The 19,724-nt window shown below is 41.5% G+C and overlaps 1 protein-coding gene across 2 annotated transcripts in view; it reads left to right on the top strand.

Annotated features, from left to right (window-relative positions):
- Positions 1-19,724, top strand: part of DMGDH (dimethylglycine dehydrogenase) — a 92,707-nt gene that overhangs the window by 1,790 nt on the left and 71,193 nt on the right. For both annotated transcript variants that reach the window (XM_002744831.6, XM_008991902.5), the window contains exon 2: positions 11,024-11,198. In XM_002744831.6, the coding sequence (XP_002744877.3) occupies positions 11,024-11,198 (175 nt within the window). The remainder of the gene's footprint in view (positions 1-11,023; positions 11,199-19,724) is intronic.

A 19,724-nucleotide genomic window follows, 5' to 3' on the forward strand; every position in this document is an offset into this window, starting at 1 on the left:
ATTGCATATTCTTTTTTTTTTTTTTAAATTTTTTATTGGATTTTAGGTTTTGGGGTACATGAGCAGAGCATGCAAGACAGTTGTGTAGGAACACACATGGCAGTGTGCTTTTCTTTCCTTCTCCCCTTCACCCACATTTGGCATTTCTCCCCAGGCTATCCCTCCCCACCTCCCCCTCCCACTGGCCCTCCCCTTTTCCCCCCAATAGACCCCGGTGTTTAGTACTCCCCTTTCTGTGTCCATGTGTTCTCATTTTTCATCACCCGCCTATGAGTGAGAATATGCGGTGTTTCATTTTCTGTTCTTGTGTCAGTTTGCTGAGGATGACGTTCTCCAGATTCATCCATGTCCCTACAAACGACACAAACTCATCATTTCTGATTGCTGCATAATATTCCATGGTGTATATGTGCCACATTTTTCCAATCCAGTCTATTATCAATGGGCATTTGGGTTGATTCCAGGTCTTTGCTATTGTAAACAGTGCTGCAATGAACATTCGTGTACATGTGTCCTTATAGTAGAACGATTTATAGTCTTTTGGATATATACCCAGTAAAGGGATTGCTGGGTCAAATGGAATTTCTATTTCTAAGGCCTTGAGGAATCGCCACACCGTCTTCCACAATGGTTGAACTAATTTACACTCCCACCAACAGTGTAAAAGTGTTCCTTTTTCTCCACATCCTCTCCAGCATCTGTTGTCTCCAGATTTTTTAATGATCGCCATTCTAACTGGCGTGAGATGGTATCTCAATGTGGTTTTGATTTGCATCTCTCTGATGACCAGTGACGATGAGCATTTTTTCATATGATTGTTGGCCTCATATATGTCTTCTTTCGTAAAGTGTCTGTTCATATCCTTTGCCCACTTTTGAATGGGCTTGTTTGTTTTTTTCCTGTAAATCTGTTTGAGTTCTTTGTAAATTCTGGATATCAGCCCTTTGTCAGATGGGTAAACTGCAAAAATGTTTTCCCATTCTGTTGGTTGCCGATCCACTCTAGTGACTGTTTCTTTTGCCGTGCAGAAGCTGTGGAGTTTCATTAGGTCCCATTTGTCTATTTTGGCTTTTGTTGCCAATGCTTTTGGTGTTTTGTTCATGAAGTCCTTGCCTACTCCTATGTCCTGGATAGTTTTGCCTAGATTTCCTTCTAGGGTTTTTATGGTGCCAGGTCTTATGTTTAAGTCTTTAATCCATCTGGAGTTAATTTTAGTGTAAGGTGTCAGGAAGGGGTCCAGTTTCTGCTTTCGGCACATGGCTAGCCAGTTTTCCCAACACCATTTGTTAAACAGGGAATCCTTTCCCCCTTGCTTGTTTTTGTCAGGTTTATCAAAGATTGTATAGTTGTAGATATGTTGTGTTGCCTCTGGTGCCTCTGTTTTGTTCCATTGGTCTATATCTCTGTTTTGGTACCAGTACCATGCTGTTTTGATTACTGTAGCCTTGTAGTATAGTTTGAAATCCGGTAGTGTGATGCCCCCCGCTGTGTTCTTTTTGCTTAGAATTGACTTGGCTATGCGGGCTCTCTTTTGGTTCCATATGAAGTTCATGGTGGTTTTTTCCAGTTCTGTGAAGAAAGTCAATGGTAGCTTGATGGGGATAGCGTTGATTCTGTAAATTACTTTGGGCAGTATAGCCATTTTCACGATGTTAATTCTTCCTAACCATGAACATGGAATGTTTCTCCATCTGTTTGTGTCCTCTCTGATTTCGTTGAGCAGTGGTTTGTAGTTCTCCTTGAAGAGGTCCCTTACATTCCTTGTGAGTTGTATTCCAAGGTATTTTATTCTTTTTGTAGCAATTGCGAATGGCAGTTCGCTCTTGATTTGGCTTTCTTTAAGTCTGTTATTGGTGTAGACGAATGCTTGTGATTTTTGCACATTGATTTTATATCCTGAGACTTTGCTGAAGTTGCTTATCAGTTTCAGGAGTTTTTGGGCTGAGGTGATGGGGTCTTCTAGGTATACTATCATGTCGTCTGCAAATAGAGACAATTTGGCTTCCTCCTTTCCTATTTGAATACCCTTTATTTCTTTTTCTTGCCTGATTGCTCTGGCTAGAACTTCCAGAACTATATTGAATAGGAGTGGTGAAAGAGGGCATCCTTGTCTAGTGCCAGATTTCAAAGGGAATGCTTCCAGTTTTTGCCCATTCAGTATGATATTGGCTGTTGGTTTGTCATAAATAGCTTTTATTACTTTGAGATATGTTCCATCGACACTGAGTTTATTGAGGGTTTTTAGCATAAAGGGCTGTTGAATTTTGTCAAATGCCTTCTCTGCGTCAATTGAGATAATCATGTGGTTTTTGTTTTTGGTTCTGTTTATGTGGTGAATTACGTTGATAGACTTGCGTATGTTGAACCAGCCTTGCATCCCCGGGATGAATCCTACTTGATCATGGTGAATAAGTTTTTTGATTTGCTGTTGCATTTGGCTTGCCATTTTATTGAAGATTTTTGCATCTATGTTCATCATGGATATTGGCCTGAAGTTTTCTTTTCTTGTTGAGTCTCTGCCGGGTTTTGGTATCAGAATGATGTTGGTCTCCTAAAATGATTTGGGAAGGATTCCCTCTTTTTGGATTGTTTGAAATAGTTTTAGAAGGAATGGTACCAGCTCCTCTTTGTGTGTCTGGTAGAATTCGGCTGTGAACCCGTCTGGACCTGGGCTTTTTTTGTGTGGTAGGCTCTTAATTGCTGCCTCGACCTCTGACCTTGTTATTGTTCTATTCATAGTTTCAGCTTCCTCCTGGTTTAGGCTTGGGAGGACGCAGGAGTCCAGGAATTTATCCATTTCTTCCATGTTTACTAGTTTATGTGCATAGAGTTTTTTGTAATATTCTCTGATGATGGTTTGAATTTCTGTGGAATCTGTGGTGATTTCCCCTTTATCATTTTTTATTGCATCTATTTGGTTGTTCTCTCTTTTCTTTTTAATCAATCTGGCTAGTGGTCTGTCTATTTTGTTGATCTTTTCAAAAAACCAGCTCTTGGATTTATTGATTTTTTGAAGGGTTTTTCGTGTCTCAATCTCCTTCAGTTCAGCTCTGATCTTAGTTATTTCTTGTCTTCTGCTGGGTTTTGAGTTTTTTTGATCTTGCTCCTCTAGCTCTTTCAATTTTGATGATAGGGTGTCAATTTTGGATCTCTCCATTCTCCTCATATGGGCACTTATTGCTATATACTTTCCTCTAGAGACTGCTTTAAATGTGTCCCAGAGGTTCTGGCATGTTGTGTCTTCGTTCTCATTGGTTTCGAAGAACTTCTTTATTTCTGCCTTCATTTCATTGTTTACCCAGTCAACATTCAAGAGCCAGTTGTTCAGTTTCCATGAAGCTGTGCGGTTCTGGGTTGGATTCTGTATTCTGAGTTCTAACTTGATTGCACTATGGTCTGAGAGGCTGTTTGTTATGATTTCAGTTGTTTTGCATTTGTTGAGCAGTGCTTTACTTCCAATTATGTGGTCAATTTTTGAGTAGGTGTGATGTGGTGCTGAGAAGAATGTATATTCTGTGGATTTGGGGTGGAGAGTTCTGTAAATGTCTATCAGGTTTGCTTGCTCCAGGTCTGAGTTCAGGCCCTGGATATCCTTGTTGATTTTCTGTCTGGTTGATCTGTCTAATATTGACAGTGGAGTGTTAAAGTCTCCCACTATTATTGTGTGGGAGTCTAAGTCTCTTTGTAAGTCATTAAGAACTTGCCTTAGGTATCTGGGTGCTCCTGCATTGGGTCCATATATGTTTAGGATCGTTAGCTCTTCTTGTTTTATCGATCCTTTTACCAGTATGTAATGGCCTTCTTTGTCTCTTTTGATCTTTGTTGCTTTAAAGTCTATTTTATCAGAGATGAGAATTGCAACTCCTGCTTTTTTTGCTCTCCATTTGCTTGGTAAATCTTCCTCCATCCCTTTATTTTGAGCCTTTGTGTATCCTTGCATGTGAGATGGGTTTCCTGGATACAGCACACTGATGGGTTTTGGATTTTTATCCAATTTGCCAGTCTGTGTCTTTTGATTTGTGCATTTAGTCCATTTACATTTAGGGTTAATATTGTTATGTGTGAATTTGATACTGCCATTTTGATGCTAAGTGGCTGTTTTGCCTGTTAGTTGTTGTAGATTCTTCATTATGTTGATGCTCTTTAGCATTCAGTGTGATTTTGGAATGGCTGGTACTGGTTGTTCCTTTCTATGTGTAGTGCCTCTTTTAGGAGTTCTTGTAAAGCAGGCCTGGTGGTGACAAAATCTCTGAGTACTTGCTTGTTCGCAAAGGATTTTATTTTTCCTTCACTTCTGAAGCTCAGTTTGGCTGGATATGAAATTCTGGGTTGAAAATTCTTTTCTTTAAGAATGTTGAATATTTGCCCCCACTCTCTTCTGGCTTGTAGTGTTTCTGCCGAGAGATCTGCTGTGAGTCTGATGGGCTTCCCTTTGTGGGTAACTCGACCTTTCTCTCTGGCTGCCCTTAGTATTTTCTCCTTTATTTCAACCTTGTTGAATCTGACGATTATGTGCCTTGGGGTTGCTCTTCTTGCAGAATATCTTTGTGGTGTTCTCTGTATTTCCTGCATTTGAGTGTTGGCCTGTCTTGCTAGGTGGGGGAAGTTTTCCTGGATGATGTCCTAAAGAGTATTTTCCAGCTTGGATTCATTCTCTTCGTCCCCTTCTGGTACACCTATCACACGTAGGTTAGGTCTTTTCACATAGTCCCACATTTCTTGGAGACTTTGTTCATTCCTTTTTGCGCTTTTTTCTCTAATCTTGGTTTCTCGTTTAATTTCATTGAGTTCATCTTTGACTTCAGATATTCTTTCTTCTGCTTGGTCAATTCGGCTATTGAAACTTGTGCATGCTTCACGAAGTTCTCGTATTGTGTTTTTCAGCTCCTTTAATTCATTCATATTCCTCTCTAAGTTATCCATTCTTGTTATCATTTCCTCATATCTTTTTTTAAGTTCCTTAGTTTCTTTGCATTGATTTAATACATGTTCTTTTAGCTCACAAAAGTTTCTCATTATCCACCTTCTGAAGTCTAATTCCGTGATTTTGTCACAGTCATTCTCCGTCCAGCTTTGTTCCCTTGCTGGTGAGGAGTTTTGGTCCTTTCTAGGAGGCGAGGTGTTCTGGTTTCGGGTGTTTTCCTCCTTTTTTCGCTGGTTTCTTCCCATCTTTGTGGGTTTATCCGCTTGTCGTCTGCGTAGTTGCTGACTTTTTGATTGGGTCTCTGAGTGGACACCCTGATGGTTGATGATGAAGTATTTCTGTTACTTGGTTTTCCTTCTACCAGCCTAGCCCCTTCGCTGTATGACTGCTGAGGTCCACTCCAGGCCCTGCTTGTCTTGGGTGCACCTCTAGCAGCTGTGGCGCAGCGAGGGTGCTACCCATTTCTTTTTCTGCTATCTTTGTCCCAGGATGATGCCTGCCAAATGTCAGTCTTTTGGATATAGAGGGGTCAGGGAGCTGCTTGAGGAGACAGTCTGTTCTTTTTAGGAGCTCAATTTCTGAGCTGTGAGCTCTGTTGTTGTTTCAGGGCTGTTAGGCTGCTATGTTTGATTCTGCTGCAACAGAGCTCATTAAAAAAACCCTTTTTTTCTCAAATGCTCTGTGTTGGGGGGTTCGGGCTTTATTTTTCGATGTCCTTTGAGGTGTCCTGCCCAGCTAGGAGGCAGACTAGCCACTGTTTGCCTGCTGAGTCTCTGCCCTGCTGTTGTGTGATTCGCCCTGTTCCTGCAGGCTCTGCTGTGGTCTCCGCCACGCACTGCGGCGGAGTCTCTTCGTTGTAGCGTGTTGCCTCAGCAAGGGCAGGCTGCGTCAGCAGTGGGCGTGTATCTCAGTAGGGACGGGTTGCCTCGGCAACGGGAGGCTGCGTCAGCAGTGGGCGTGTATCTCAGTTGGGGTGGGTTGTCTTGGTAGTGGTCGACGCCCCCCCTCCAACAGAGCGTCTCGGACCGTCTGCTCGGGATAGTTTGAAATCACGGTTTTGTTCGTCCCACTGGGTATCCTGAACGCTCTGTCTCTGCAATCCCCTGGGCTGGCCTACTGTCCAAGTCTCATTCAGTCTCAAGTCCAGCCCTCTCACGACTCAGGTTGCCGGTTCAACAGGGCACCCGGACAAACGTGCCCTGTGGGGATTGCTGGGTAGGGCCGGCCGCTGCCGTGCCCCGGCTGCCGGCTTCGCCAGGCAGACTTACTGCCTGGCGTCCCGTGTCTTTTTTATACTTGGGAGTTTCCCCGTTCTGTGGGCAACAAAGATCAGTCTGGAAATGCAGCTCGGACTCACCTCTTTGCGGATTCAACGAGAGCTCCAATCCTGGGTTGTTCTCACAGCGCCATCTTCGCATATTCTTTATATACTCAATTTCAAACTATCAAAAAAATGTTTTATTTTGGAAAGCACTTGAACAAACTCACAGTCAGGTTGTGCTTGTCATTTCTGATATAGAAGATAGCTGAGCTGGGTTTTTGCATGGATCCTAACTTCTATTTCAAATACTTTTATGACCATCCTCAACTACATTCAGATGGATTTTAAGATAGTAATTCACATAATCAAAAACACTGTACCTAGTCTGAAACCTGTTATGGTATGCTGGGCAGAGGAAATACTATATATTTGATAATGCTTTATCATCTCTTGCCAAACAGAACGTTCACAGCTCCATTTTGCAAATGAGAAAACTTTGAGACCTCTGTGTAAATTTCTCTAAAAAAGCTATTTGATTGGGCTAGGGACTCAAACCCAGGTTTCCTGATCTTAAGTTCTCTTTTGTTGTTGTTGTTGTTTCACCTGACCACTGTCCCAAAAGCAATAATTCTTTCTTTTGAACACATGCAAAAAGAATCTTTAAGATTATTATTTTTTTTGTCACCACTATAATGGTTTCAACTAAAATACAAGATATGCCCAGTCTATTTAAAAATGGATTTCTGTCCAAAGTAGTTGGGTCATATGTCCATTATTTTTTTTCTTACACAGCACACAAACAAACATTAACAGTCATTTAAAGACTGGTTAAACAAAGCATGTTTTGGCACCAGAAAATAAGGACATGCTCTAAGAATTATATAGCTATGTCAAAAGCATACAGGAGTCAACTTAAAGAACCTCCTGCAGACCAAATCCAGGACAATTTGGCATTAAAATAAATGATGACTAGTAATGAATTGTGTCCACTGAAAACAATAAATATCCATAAATTCATATTGATATAAACTACAAACAAACAAGAGTGAAAGAAAAGCACTTCCTTACTGTAGAATGCCAACTACTAAATATAATAGGAATGATGGGGTTAGGAAATATCAATAGAAGTTAAAGCCACTCAGTAGAAGTTTGATAAGGACCAGTATATTTACATGGTCTCAGAGTAAGACTTCACATTATTATTTATACAAAGAAACAATGGTAGCTTTACTGGATAAATCCGACAGACACCACCTTAAGCAAGTCATCAGATAGAAACAACACCAATATCGGGACAAACCAACATCATATACTTCCTCCTCATATGTACTGGGAAGGAGTCAGTATCGCTTTCATGATGTTTTTGCCAAAAATGCATAACACAAGTCTCATCATGAGGAAACACCAGCCAAACTCACAGTAAGAAGTGTTCTGGCCAGGCATGGTGGCTCATCCCTGTAATCCCAGCACTTCGGGAGGCCGAGATGGGTGGATCACAAGGTCAGGAGTTCAATGCCAGCCTGGCCAATGTGGGGAAACCTTATCTCTACTAAAAATACAAAAATTATCTGGGCATGATGGTACACACCTATAGTCTCAGCTACTCGGGAGGCTGAGGCAGGAGAATCACTTGAACCTGGGAGGCAGAGGTTACAGGGAGCTGAGATCACATCACTGTACTCCAGCCTGGGTAACAGAGTGAGACTTCATCTCAAACAAACAAACAATAAAAAAAAAAGAAGCGTTCTACAAAATAACTGGCTAGTACTCTTCAAAAATGTCAAGGTCATAAAACACAAAGGAAGTATTAGGAATTGTTCTAAATTAAAGGGGATTGAAGAGACAGAATCCTGGATTTGATCCCTGCCTGGATAAAGTATAGCTATAAATATGTTATTGAGATAATTTATTAAATTTAAATATGGACTATAATATATCAATGTTAACTTCATTGACTTTGAGAACTATACTGTCATTATGTAAGAGAATGTCTTTTTTCTTATAAAACTAGAACAGGAATATTTAGAAGTAACTGGGTATGATACCTGTAATTTACTCTAAAATTCATACACACATATAATATACATATATGTATAGTCATGTGCCTCATAATGATGTTTCAGTCAATGATGGACCACATGTACAATGGTGGTCCCATAATATTATAATGAAGCTGAAAAATTCCTATCACCTAGTGATATCATAGCTGTCATAATGTCATATGCAACACATTGTTCATGTGTTTGTAGTGATGCTGGTTAAACAAACCTACTGTGCTGCCGGTCACATAAAGGTATAGCACATGTGATTATGTAGAGTACATAATGCTTGACAATGATAATAAATGACTGTGCCACTGGTTTACGTATTTACTGCACTATACTTTTAATCATTATTTTGGAGTATACTGCTTCTACTTAGAAAATAAAATTTTAACAGTAAAATAGGCTCAGACAGGTCCTTCAGGAGGTATTCCAGAAGAAGCCCTTGTTATCGTAAGAGACGACAGCTATGGTGGGGCCTGGTGGCTCACACTTGTAATCCCAGCACTCTGGGAGGCCAAGGCAGGCAGAACATTTGAGGCCAGGAGTTCAAGACCTGCCTGGCCAACATGGTGAAACCCCATCTGTACTAAAAATCCAAAAATTAGCTGGGCATGGTGGCACATGTCTGTAATGCCAGCTACTTAGGAGGCTGAGGCATGAGAATTGCTTCAACCTGGGAGGCAGAACTTGCAGAGATGGTGCCACTACACTCCCGCCTGGGTGACAGAGACCCTGTCTCAAAAAAAAAAAAAAAAAAAGAGATGGCAGCTGTTTATATGTTATTGCCGCTGAAGATCTTCCAGTGGGATAAGATGTAGAGGTGTGAAGACAGTGATACTGATGATCCTGACCCTGTGTATGCCTAGGCTAATGTGTGTGTTTATGTCTTAGTTTTTGTTTTGTTTTATTTTGTTGTTGTTGTTGAAGCCTCACTCTGTCGCCCAGGCTGCAGTGCAATGGTGCAATCTCAGCTCACTGCAACCTCCGCCTCCAGGGTTCAAGTTCATTTTCCTGCCTCAGCCTCCTGAGTAGCTGGGACTACAGGCATGCAGCACCATTCCCAGCTAATTTTTGTATTTTCAGCAGAGATGGGGTTTCATCATGTTGGCCAGGATCGTCTCAATCTTTTGACCTCGTGATCTACCTGCCTCGGCCTCCCAAAGTGCTGGGATTACAGGCGTGTGCCACCGGGCCCAGTTGTGTCTTAGTTTTTAATGAGAAAGTTTAAAGGCTGGATGCAGTGGCTCATGCCTGTAATCCCAGCACTTTGGGAGGCCAAGGAAGGAAGATCACTTGAGGTCAGGAGTTTGAAACCAGCCTGGCCAACATGGTAAAACCCTGTCTCTACTAAAAACAGAAACATTAGCTGGATGTGGCGGTGTGCACCTGTAATCACAGCTACATGGAAGGCTGAGGCAGGAGAATCGCTTGAACTGGGTAGGTGGAGGTTGCAGTGAGCTAAGAACAAGCCACTGTACTCCAGGCTGGACAACAGAGTGAGACTCTGCCTTGAAAAAAAAACTGAAAACTTAAAAAAAAGAAGATATTTTAATAGAAAAAAGGTTCCAGAATAAGGATATAAGGAACATATTTCTGTAGAATGAGTTTGCATTTTTTAATTTTTTATTTATTATTATTTTTTGAGACAGAGTTTCACTTTTGTTACCCAGGCTGGAGTGCAATGGCGCAATCTAGGCTCACCACAACCTCTGCCTCCTGGGTTCAGGCAATTTTGCTGCCTCAGCCTCCTGAGTAGCTGGGATTATAGGCACACGCCACCATGCCCAGCTAAGTTTTTGTATTTTAGAGACGGGGTTTCACCATGTTGACCAGGATGATCTCGATCTCTTGACCTCGTGATCCACCCGCCTCGGCCTCCCAAAGTGCTGGGATTACAGGCGTGAGCCACCGCGCCCAGCTACAAGTTTGCATTTTAAACTGTGTTATTACAGTAGTTAAAAACATTTAAAAGTTTATAAAGTAACAAAGTTATAGCAAGCTGTTAACTTATTATTGAAAAAAGAAAAATACATTTAAAAATAAACTTGGTGTAACCTAAGTGTCCAGTGTTTATAAAGTCTACAGTAGTGTACAGTATTTCCTAGGCCTTCACATTCACTCACCACTTACTCAGACTCATCTAGAGACACTTCCAGTCCTACAAGCTCCATTCATTGCAAAGTGCCCAGACCAGTGTACCATTTTAAATCTTTTTTTAAATTATTATTATTATTTTCTGGACAGGTTTGAGTGTAGTCGCACAATCATGGCTCACTGCAGCCTCAACTTAACCTCCTGGGCTCAAGCAATCATGAACTTACCTCAGCCTCCCAAGTAGCTGAGACTATAGGCAAGTACCACCACACCTGGCTAATTTTTGTATTTTTATAGAGATGGGGTTTCATCATGTTGCCCAGGGTCATCATGAACTCCTGGGCTCAAGCAATCTTCCCACCTTGGCCTCCCAAAGTGCTGGGATTACAGGTGTAAGCCACCAAACCCGACCTATTCTCTAGATTCTTTGAAAAAAAGAAACTATTGTTTATTTCTTTGGCTATAGTAGCTTCAATGGACCCAGAATCATTATATGGAATGGGGCTCAAATACCCTTCCCCCAACCAGGTTGCCTAAGTCACAGTTTAGATGTTCCAAATTATTAAATCAGTATCATGCAAATCTCAGTCAGTGGGTGTTAAGTATTAGAAAAACCAGTAAGGGGAAGTGCATTAGTCAGGCCAGAACTATAACTACCATCACTGAGTAAAGTTCCCATTTTAACTTTACCTCTTCTAGAGAGGAAAAACCACCCTCATCTGCAGAAACACAGTGGAAAGACAGAGCAGAAACAGTGATAATTGGAGGTGGCTGTGTTGGTGTGAGTCTGGCTTATCACCTGGCCAAAGCGGGGATGAAAGATGTGGTCCTGCTGGAGAAATCAGAGCTCACGGCTGGATCTACCTGGCATGCAGTAAGTAAAGCACCCCAAACTGTCCTAAGCTTGGAATTGTGCCTTAGTGTAGTCCACTTCCTTCTCAGTCACAGCACCCAACTGTGAGCTCTTTAGAGCTTTCAATAGAGTTGGAAGTGCAGTTGTAGTTTAACTGGTGTACTTCCAGATGACGACCAATATTTATGATGTTTTTATCTTGAACATATGGCTTCTGGATTCAGATCCTGGCTTTGCAAGTTTCTACCCTTGTGACTTTTGGGAAGTTATGTAAGTTTCCATTAATAGTACTTACCTAATAGGATTGTGATGAAGATTGAGTTAACATGTGTAAAATTATTAAACACATGGCATTGAATAATACATGTTAGCTTTTGTATGGAAGGATACTGTCTGGGTGAGCCTGGATATGAGCCCAAGATCCTTAGCTATACTCCCTTCACCCGCATTTGGTGGTCCTTTTATTTACTTACGATTTTAATTTTATGCTTTGAGATGATAGTTTGGCCCCCTGAGGACTTGAATACGAGGACTGCAAATGTGTGGCCCAGCTTTTGCATTACATAAGGCGCCAAGTCAGTCTTGCATACTTCATGGTATGCATAATTCTTCCAGGGCTGTGCCATAATTGATACTGCTGTCATATTGTCAAACCATGGATTTCTGACATCAGCTAAGGATGGGAGAGGAAGTTTTTATGACTGCTGGTGCAGTTTTCTTTTGGGCAGCATTAGCCCCTGCTCATCATCCCATTTCATCATTAGCATTCCTCTGCTGAGAAGAGATAACAAGAGGGAGCCCTGCTTTAAGAGGCTTTTTGACATCTAGCATGTGCTCAAAGCACAGGATGGAGAGTCATGAAAAGGGTTGCCTGCTTCCAGCTAAACCTGAAGGAGAGTGCTGCCCAGACATAAACCCAAAGTTCTTACCCTTGTGGAGCTCACATTCTGGTGGGACAGACAGAAAATACCCATCAGTGCTAGAGAGTAATCACCATGAAGAAAAGTAAAATACAGTCCAGGGTGCAACATGATGGAGGAGGAGGAGAAGGAGGTGCTAGGGAAAATGTTTCAAAGAGGTGACCTGCCAACAGAGACCAGGGAGCAATGAGCCAGGGGCCTTGAGGCAATTCAGGAAAGAGCATTCAGTAGTAGGGAAATTTAGGCAAGTGGAAATATCCTTTGAGGGAGGGCTTATACCCTCTCACCACTTCTGAATTGTTACTGAGTGCACACACTTTAATGTTTGAATGACTTATTTCCTCACTTATATACTGACTTAATGTGGCCTGCATTTTATTTTATTAGTATGATTGTTATCATTATTTTTTGAGACAGGCTCTCTCTCTGTTGCCCAGGCTGGAGTGCAGTGGTATGATCATAGCTCGCTATAAGCACAAACTCCTGGACTCAAGCAATCCTCCTGAGTAGCTAGGACTATATAGGTGCACACTACCATGCCCAGCTATTTTATCAATGTTTTTAGAAATGGGAGTCTCACTATGTTGCCCAGGCTGGTCTTGAACTCCTGGACTTGAATGATCCTCCAGTCTCAGCCTCCCAAGACTTTAGAAATACAGGTGTGAGCCATTGCAGCTGGCCTGGCCTGCATTTTAGAATAAGATACAGGATTCCTTGGGATTTTATTTCTTAGATGTCCCATCAATAAAAAGCAACATACCCTTAATCTAAAAGTTAACTATGCAAAATAATTTTTCTTAAAAATATACCAAAGTGAGTGGGGAAAGGCATTATCCTGCTTTGCACACATGGTATTAGGCTGTGGTTTACAGAATGAGGATCCATGCAGTGAGAGTTCAAGGTGAAATCAGATATTGGAAGCCAGGTTATTTGGCCCTCATGGAATAAAAGAGAGTTGTCTTAGGAAGTTGATTCTAGGGTTTTTGGTTTTTGTTTTGAGACATAGTCTTGCTCTGTCACCAGGCTGGAGCACAGTGGCGCAGTCTTGACTCACTGCAACCTCTGCCTGTCGGGTTCAAGCGATTCTTCCACTTCAGCCTCCCAAGTAGCTGGGACTACAGGCACATGCCAAACGCCCGGCTAATTTTTGTATTTTTAGTAGAGACGGGGTTTCACCATGTTGGCCAGGATGGTCTCAATCTCTTGACCTTGTGATCCACCCGCCTCGGCCTCCCAAAGTGCTGGGATTACAGGCGTGAGGCACCACCGCTCTAGGGTTTTTTTTTTGCAAGTCAAAGAGGCCTCCCTCTGAGCAGCAGCATGAAGAAATCCAAACATATTAGGTGTTGTTGTTGTTGTTTGTTTTTTGTTTGTGTTTTGAGACAGATTCTCACTCTGTCACCCAGCCTGGAGTGCAGTGGCGGGATCATGACTCACTGCAGCCTCAACCTACAGGGCTCAAGCAGTGCTCCCACATCAGCACCTGTAGCTGGGACCACAGGTGCACACCACCACACCTTGCTAATTTTAAAAATTTTTTGTAGAGACAAGGTCTCCCTACATTGTCGAGGTTGGTCTCAAACTCCTGGGCTCAAGGAGTCCTCCCACTTCAGTCTCCCAAAGTGCTGAGATTATAGGCTTGAGCCACTGAGCCTGGCTATATTAGGAATGTTTAACACAGAGATATTTGTGGAGTAGATATGATAATAAGGAAAGTTGCAGAGCCAGCTAAGGGGGGGCAGATTATCAAAATAAGGGCCATTTCCCTGAAGCATGATATGTGCTTCATGAGGGAAATATCTGGAGAGTGTAGGAATCAAATGCTTGGAGAGGAAGGCACAGCCTGCAAAATGAATCTTCTAAATGGAATCACAAATCCATAAATTCCAAGGTTTTAACAAGACTGCTTTGTCAGCTCACAGTACTCCCAATAGTATAGGGCACTTCATGTGGATGCAGGGAAACAAGAAAAGATGGTGTAAGAAGGAGTTTTGGAGCTTGGGATCTCCAGAAGGGGCTGCCCCTGGGGATGGTACCAAAGTAGATGTTTGGGTTGCTGAGGACTAAAGATTCAGGATGATCCATTTGGGGTGTAGGCAGATGATATAAGAACTTTTCCAATTGCTTTTGTCTGCAAATGTAAGAAAGAAGTTAAGCTTTACTGATATTTATAAATAACCCTCACATTTGATGTGGACAATGTGTTGTGTATGATTTCAAGGTTGACTAAGTGTGAAGTTGGCACTTCATGTGGGGGGTGTCCTTATTCTTTCCCTTGCCTTCTGTATACTATGACATAGCGCAGGTTGCCTGCTATAGGATATCATCATTGTGATTAGTTTTATAGAAAACAGTGCTTTAAATAATATAATGTGGGTGGGAGATCCCAAGACGGCCGAATAAGAGGCAGCTTCAGAAAGCAGCTCCTAGCAAGAGAGACACAGAAGCTGAGTGGTCTCCACAATTCCAAACCAGGTACCAGGTTCATTTTGTGGGTCTGGTTGGACAGTGGGTATAAACCAAATAGGGCAAATTGAGGCAAGGCAGGGCACTGCCCCACCCAGGAGGTGCATGCAATTGACTGGAGGACCAGGGGATCTCCCCCTCTGGAACTTCAGTTTGGATACAGTGCTCCACCCAAGCCCTCTACAACCCACAGAACAGGAGATCTTCACTGGGCTGAAAAGCCTCAGTGAGCTGCCTGAACAGGGCAGAACAGCAACTTCGGCCCTTGCCAGGGGCTGTAAGCATAAATCTAGGTGGAAGCACTGGCTGACTCCAAGAAAGCCAAAAAGCCGGCGGGATGGAGCTACATGCCTCCCAGTAAGAAGGGGAACTAAATGCAGTGAAACAGCCCAAACGGCAGGATGGTTCCCCTCTGCCCCCGCACAAAGACCAGCAGGCTAACAAACTCTCACTCCAGAGTTATGCACCCAGAACATCAGTTAGGGAGCAACCAGGAATGATCAAGCTCAGCAGGGGGAAGGGAAGCCACCATTGCAGAAGCCAGCCTAATTTTCCTGAGCAAATGAAAGACGCAGCAGCTCCACTGAGTCTGCCACAGCCCAGCAGCACCTCTCTGCAGGCAGACAAAGGAAAGGCCGCCTCCTCAAGCAGCTACCTGAGATCAAAACAATATAAATCCAATGAGATGGGAAGAAACCAGCACAAGAAGAATGAAACCATCAAAAACCAGAAGGTCTCTCCCCCACCACGAGATCACAATTCTTCACCAGCAAGGGAACAGAGCAGGTTGGAGAACTAATTTGACGAATTGACACAAGCAGGCTTCAGAAGGTGAGTAATAACAAACTTCTCTGAGTTAAAGGAACATGTTCTATCCCAATACAAAGAACCTAAAAACATTGAAAAAAGATTAGATGAAATGCTAACTAGAATAACCAGCTTAGAGAAGAATATAAACAGCTTGATGGAGCTGAAAAACACAGCACAAGAACTTCACGAAACATACACAAGTTTCAATAGCTGAATAGATCAAGCAGAAGAAAGGATATCAGAGATTGAAGAACAACTCAATGAAATAAAATGAGAAGGCAAGAAAAGAGAACAAAGAGTGAAAAGAAATGAATAAGCCTTAAAGAAATATGAGATTACATGAAAAGACCTAATCTATGCCTGAGTGGTTTACTAGAAGATGACGGGGAGAATGAATCCAAGCTGGAAAACACTCTTGAGTATATTATCCAGGAGAACTTCCCCAACCTAGCAAGGCAGGCCAACATCCAAATACAGGAAATACAGAGAACACCACAATGATACTCCTCTAGAAGAGCAACCCCAAGGAACATAATCATCAGGTTCACCAGGGTGGAAATGAAGGAAAAAATACTAAGGGCAGCCAGAGAGAAAGGTTGGGTCACCCACAAAGGGAAGACCATCAGACTCACAGAGGATCTCTCAGCAGAAACCCTACAAGCCAGCAGAGAGTGGGGGCTTGTAGGGTTCAACATTCTTAAAGAAAATAACTTTCAACCCAGAATTCCATATACAGCCAAACTAAGCTTCATAGGTGATAGAGAAATGAAATTCTTTACAGATAAGCAATTACTGAGAGATTTTGTCACTACCAGACCTGCCTACAAGAGCTCCTGAAGGAAGGACTAAACACAGAAAGGAAAAACTAGTACCAACCACTGCAAAAAAGAACGAAATGGTAATGACCAATGACACAATGAAGAAATTATGCCAACCAAAGGGCAAAACAACCAACCAGTAATAAAATGGCAGGACCAAATTCACACATAACAATATTAAAATTAAATGTGAATGGACTAAATGCCCCAATCAAAAGACACAGACTGGCAAATTGGATAAAAAGCCAAGAACCATTGGTGTGCTGTTTTTAGGAGACCCACTGCATTCGCAAAGACACACATATAATCAAAATAAAGGGATGGAAGAAGATTTACCAAGCAAATGGAGAGCAAAAAAAAAGCAGGGGTGGCAATTCTAGTCTTTGATAAAACGGACTTTAAACCAACAAAAATCAAAAGAGACAAAGAAGGACATTACATAACAGTAAAAGGATCAATACAACAAGAAAAAATAACTATTCTAAATATATATGTACCCAACACGGGAACACCCAGATACATAAAGCAAGTCCTTAATGACCTAAAGAGACTTAGACTCCCGCACAATAATAGTGGGAGACTTTAACACTCCCCTGTCAATATCAGACAGATCAATAAGACAGAAAATCAACAAGGAATTCCAGGACTTGAATGCAGATCTGGACCAAACAAACTTAACAGACGTTTACAGAACTCTTAACCCCAAAACCACAGACTATACATTCTTCTCAGCACCACATCACACTGACTCTAATTGACCACATAATTGGAAGTAAATCACTCCTCAGCAAATGCAAAACAATGGAAATCATAACAGTCTCTCAGACCACAGTGCAATCAAATTAGAGCTCAGGATTAAGAAACTAACTAAAAACTGCAAAACTTCATGGAAAATGAACAACTGGCTCCTGAATGTAGACTGGATAAACAATGAAATGAAGGCAGAAATAAAGATGTTCTTCAAAACCAGCAAGAATGAAGACACAACATACCAGAATCCCTGGAACACATTTAAAGCAGTGTCTAGAGGGAAATTCATAGCAATAAATGCCCACATAGGGAGCAAGGAAAGGTCTAAAATTGACACCCTATCATCAAAATGGAAGGAGTTAGAGGCACAAGATCAAAAAAACTCAAAAGCTAGCAGAAGACAAGAAATAACTAAGATCAGAGCAGAACTGAAGGAGATAGAGACACACAAAAACTTCAAAAAATCAACAAATCCAGGAGCTGCCTTTTTAAAAAGATCAACAAAATAGATAGACTGCTAGCCAGACTAATAAAAAAGAAAAGAGAGAAGAATCAAATAGATGCAATAAAAATGATAAAGGGGACATCACCACCAATTCCACAGAAATACAAATTACCATCAGAGATTACTACAAACAACTGTTTGCACATAAACCAGTATATCTGGAAGAAATGGATACATTTCTGGACACTTTCACTCTCCCAAGACTAAACCAGGAAGAAGTTGAATCCCTGAAGAGACCAATAACAAGGGCTGAAGTTGAGGCAAGAATCAATAGCCTACCAACTAAAAAAAGCCCAGGTCCAGGTGGGTTTACAGCTGAATTCTACCAGACATACAAAGAGGAGCTGGTACCATTCCTTCTGAAACTATTCCAAACAATACAAAAAGAGGGAATCCTCCCCAACTCATTTTATGAGACCACCATCATCCCAATACCAAAACCAGGCAGAGACACAACTAAAAAAGAAAACTTCAGGCCAATATCCATGATGAACATTGATGCAAAAATCTTCAATAAAATACTGGCAAACAGAATGCAACAGCAAATCAAAAAGCTTATTCATCGTGATCAAGTAGGCTTCATCCCAGGGATGCAAGACTGGTTCAACATACTCAAGTCTATAAATGTAATCCATCACATAAACAGAACCAAACACAAAAACCACATGATTATCTCAATAGATGCAGAGAAGGCTTTCAACAAAATTCAACAGCCCTTTATGCTGAAAACCCTTAATAAACTGGTATTAATGGTACATATCACGAAATGATTAAAGTTATTTATGACAAACCCACAGCCAATATCGTACTGAACAGGCAAAAACTGGAAGCAGAAGACTCTTTGCAATCTGGCACAAAACAAGGATGTCCTCTCTCACCACTCCAATTCAATATAGTATTGGAAGTTCTAGCCAGAGCAATCAGGCAAGAAAAAGAAATAAAGGATATTCAATTAGGAAAAGAGGAAGCCAAATTGTCTCTATTTGCAGATGACATGATTGTATATTTATAAGACCCCATCATCTCAGCCCAAAATCTCCTGAAACTGATAAGCAACTTCAGCAAACTCTAAGGATAGTAAATCAATGTGCAGAAATCACAAGCATTTCTATACACCAGTAACAGACAAGGAGCCAAATCAAAAGTGAACTCCCATTCACAATTGCTACAAAGAGAATAAAATACCTGGGAATACAACTAACAAAGGATGTAAAGGACCTCTTCAAGGAGAACTACAAACCACTGCTCAATGAAATAAGAGAGGACACAGACAGATGGAAACACATTCCATGCTCATGGTTGGGAAGAATCAACATTGTGAAAATGGCCATACTGCCTAAAATAATTTAGAGATTCAACACTATCCCCATCAAGCTACCAATGACCTTCTTCACAGAACTGGAAAAAACCACCTTAAACTTCATATGGAACCAAAGGAGAGCCTGCAGAGCCACAACAATTCTAAGCAAAAAGAACAAAGCTAGAGGCATCATGCTGCCTGACTTCAAACTATACTACAAGGCCACAGTAATCAAAACAGCATGGTACTGGGACCACAACAGAGACATAGACCAATGGAACAGAACAGAGGCCTCAGAAGCAACACCACACATCTACAATCATCTGATCTTTGACAAACCTGAGAAAAACAAGGAATGGGGAAAGGATTCCCTGTTTAATACATGGTGTTGGGAAAACTGGCTAGCAATGTGCAGAAAGCTGAAACTTTCGGGAAAACTGGCTAGCAATGTGCAGAAAGCTGAAACTTTCCTGCAATGTGCAGGAAAGCTGAAAGCTTTCCTGACACCTTACACTAAAATTAACTCCAGATGGATTAAAGATTTAAACATAAGACCTAACGCCATAAAAACTCTAAAAGGAAACCTAGGCAAAACCATTCAGGACATAGGCATAGGCAAGGACTTCATGGCTAAAACCAAAAGCAATGGCAACAAAAGCCAAAATAGACAAATGGGATCTAATTAAAATCCAGAGCTTCTGTACAGCAAAGGAAGCAATCATTAGAGTGAACTGGCAACCAACAGAATGGGAAAAAATTTTTGCAATCTACCCATCTGACAAAGGGCTAATACCCAGAATCTACAAAGAACTAAAACAGATTTATTTAAAAAAAAAAACATTCAAGAAGGATAAGAACAGACACTTTACAAAAGAAGACATACGTGAGGCCAACAAACATGAAAAAATGCTCATCATCACTGGTAATTAGAGAAATGCAAATCAAAACCACATTGAAATACCATCTCATGCCAGTTAG

Source organism: Callithrix jacchus, chromosome 2, assembly GCF_049354715.1.
Source record: "Callithrix jacchus isolate 240 chromosome 2, calJac240_pri, whole genome shotgun sequence".
NCBI classification, from domain to species: domain Eukaryota; kingdom Metazoa; phylum Chordata; class Mammalia; order Primates; family Cebidae; genus Callithrix; species Callithrix jacchus.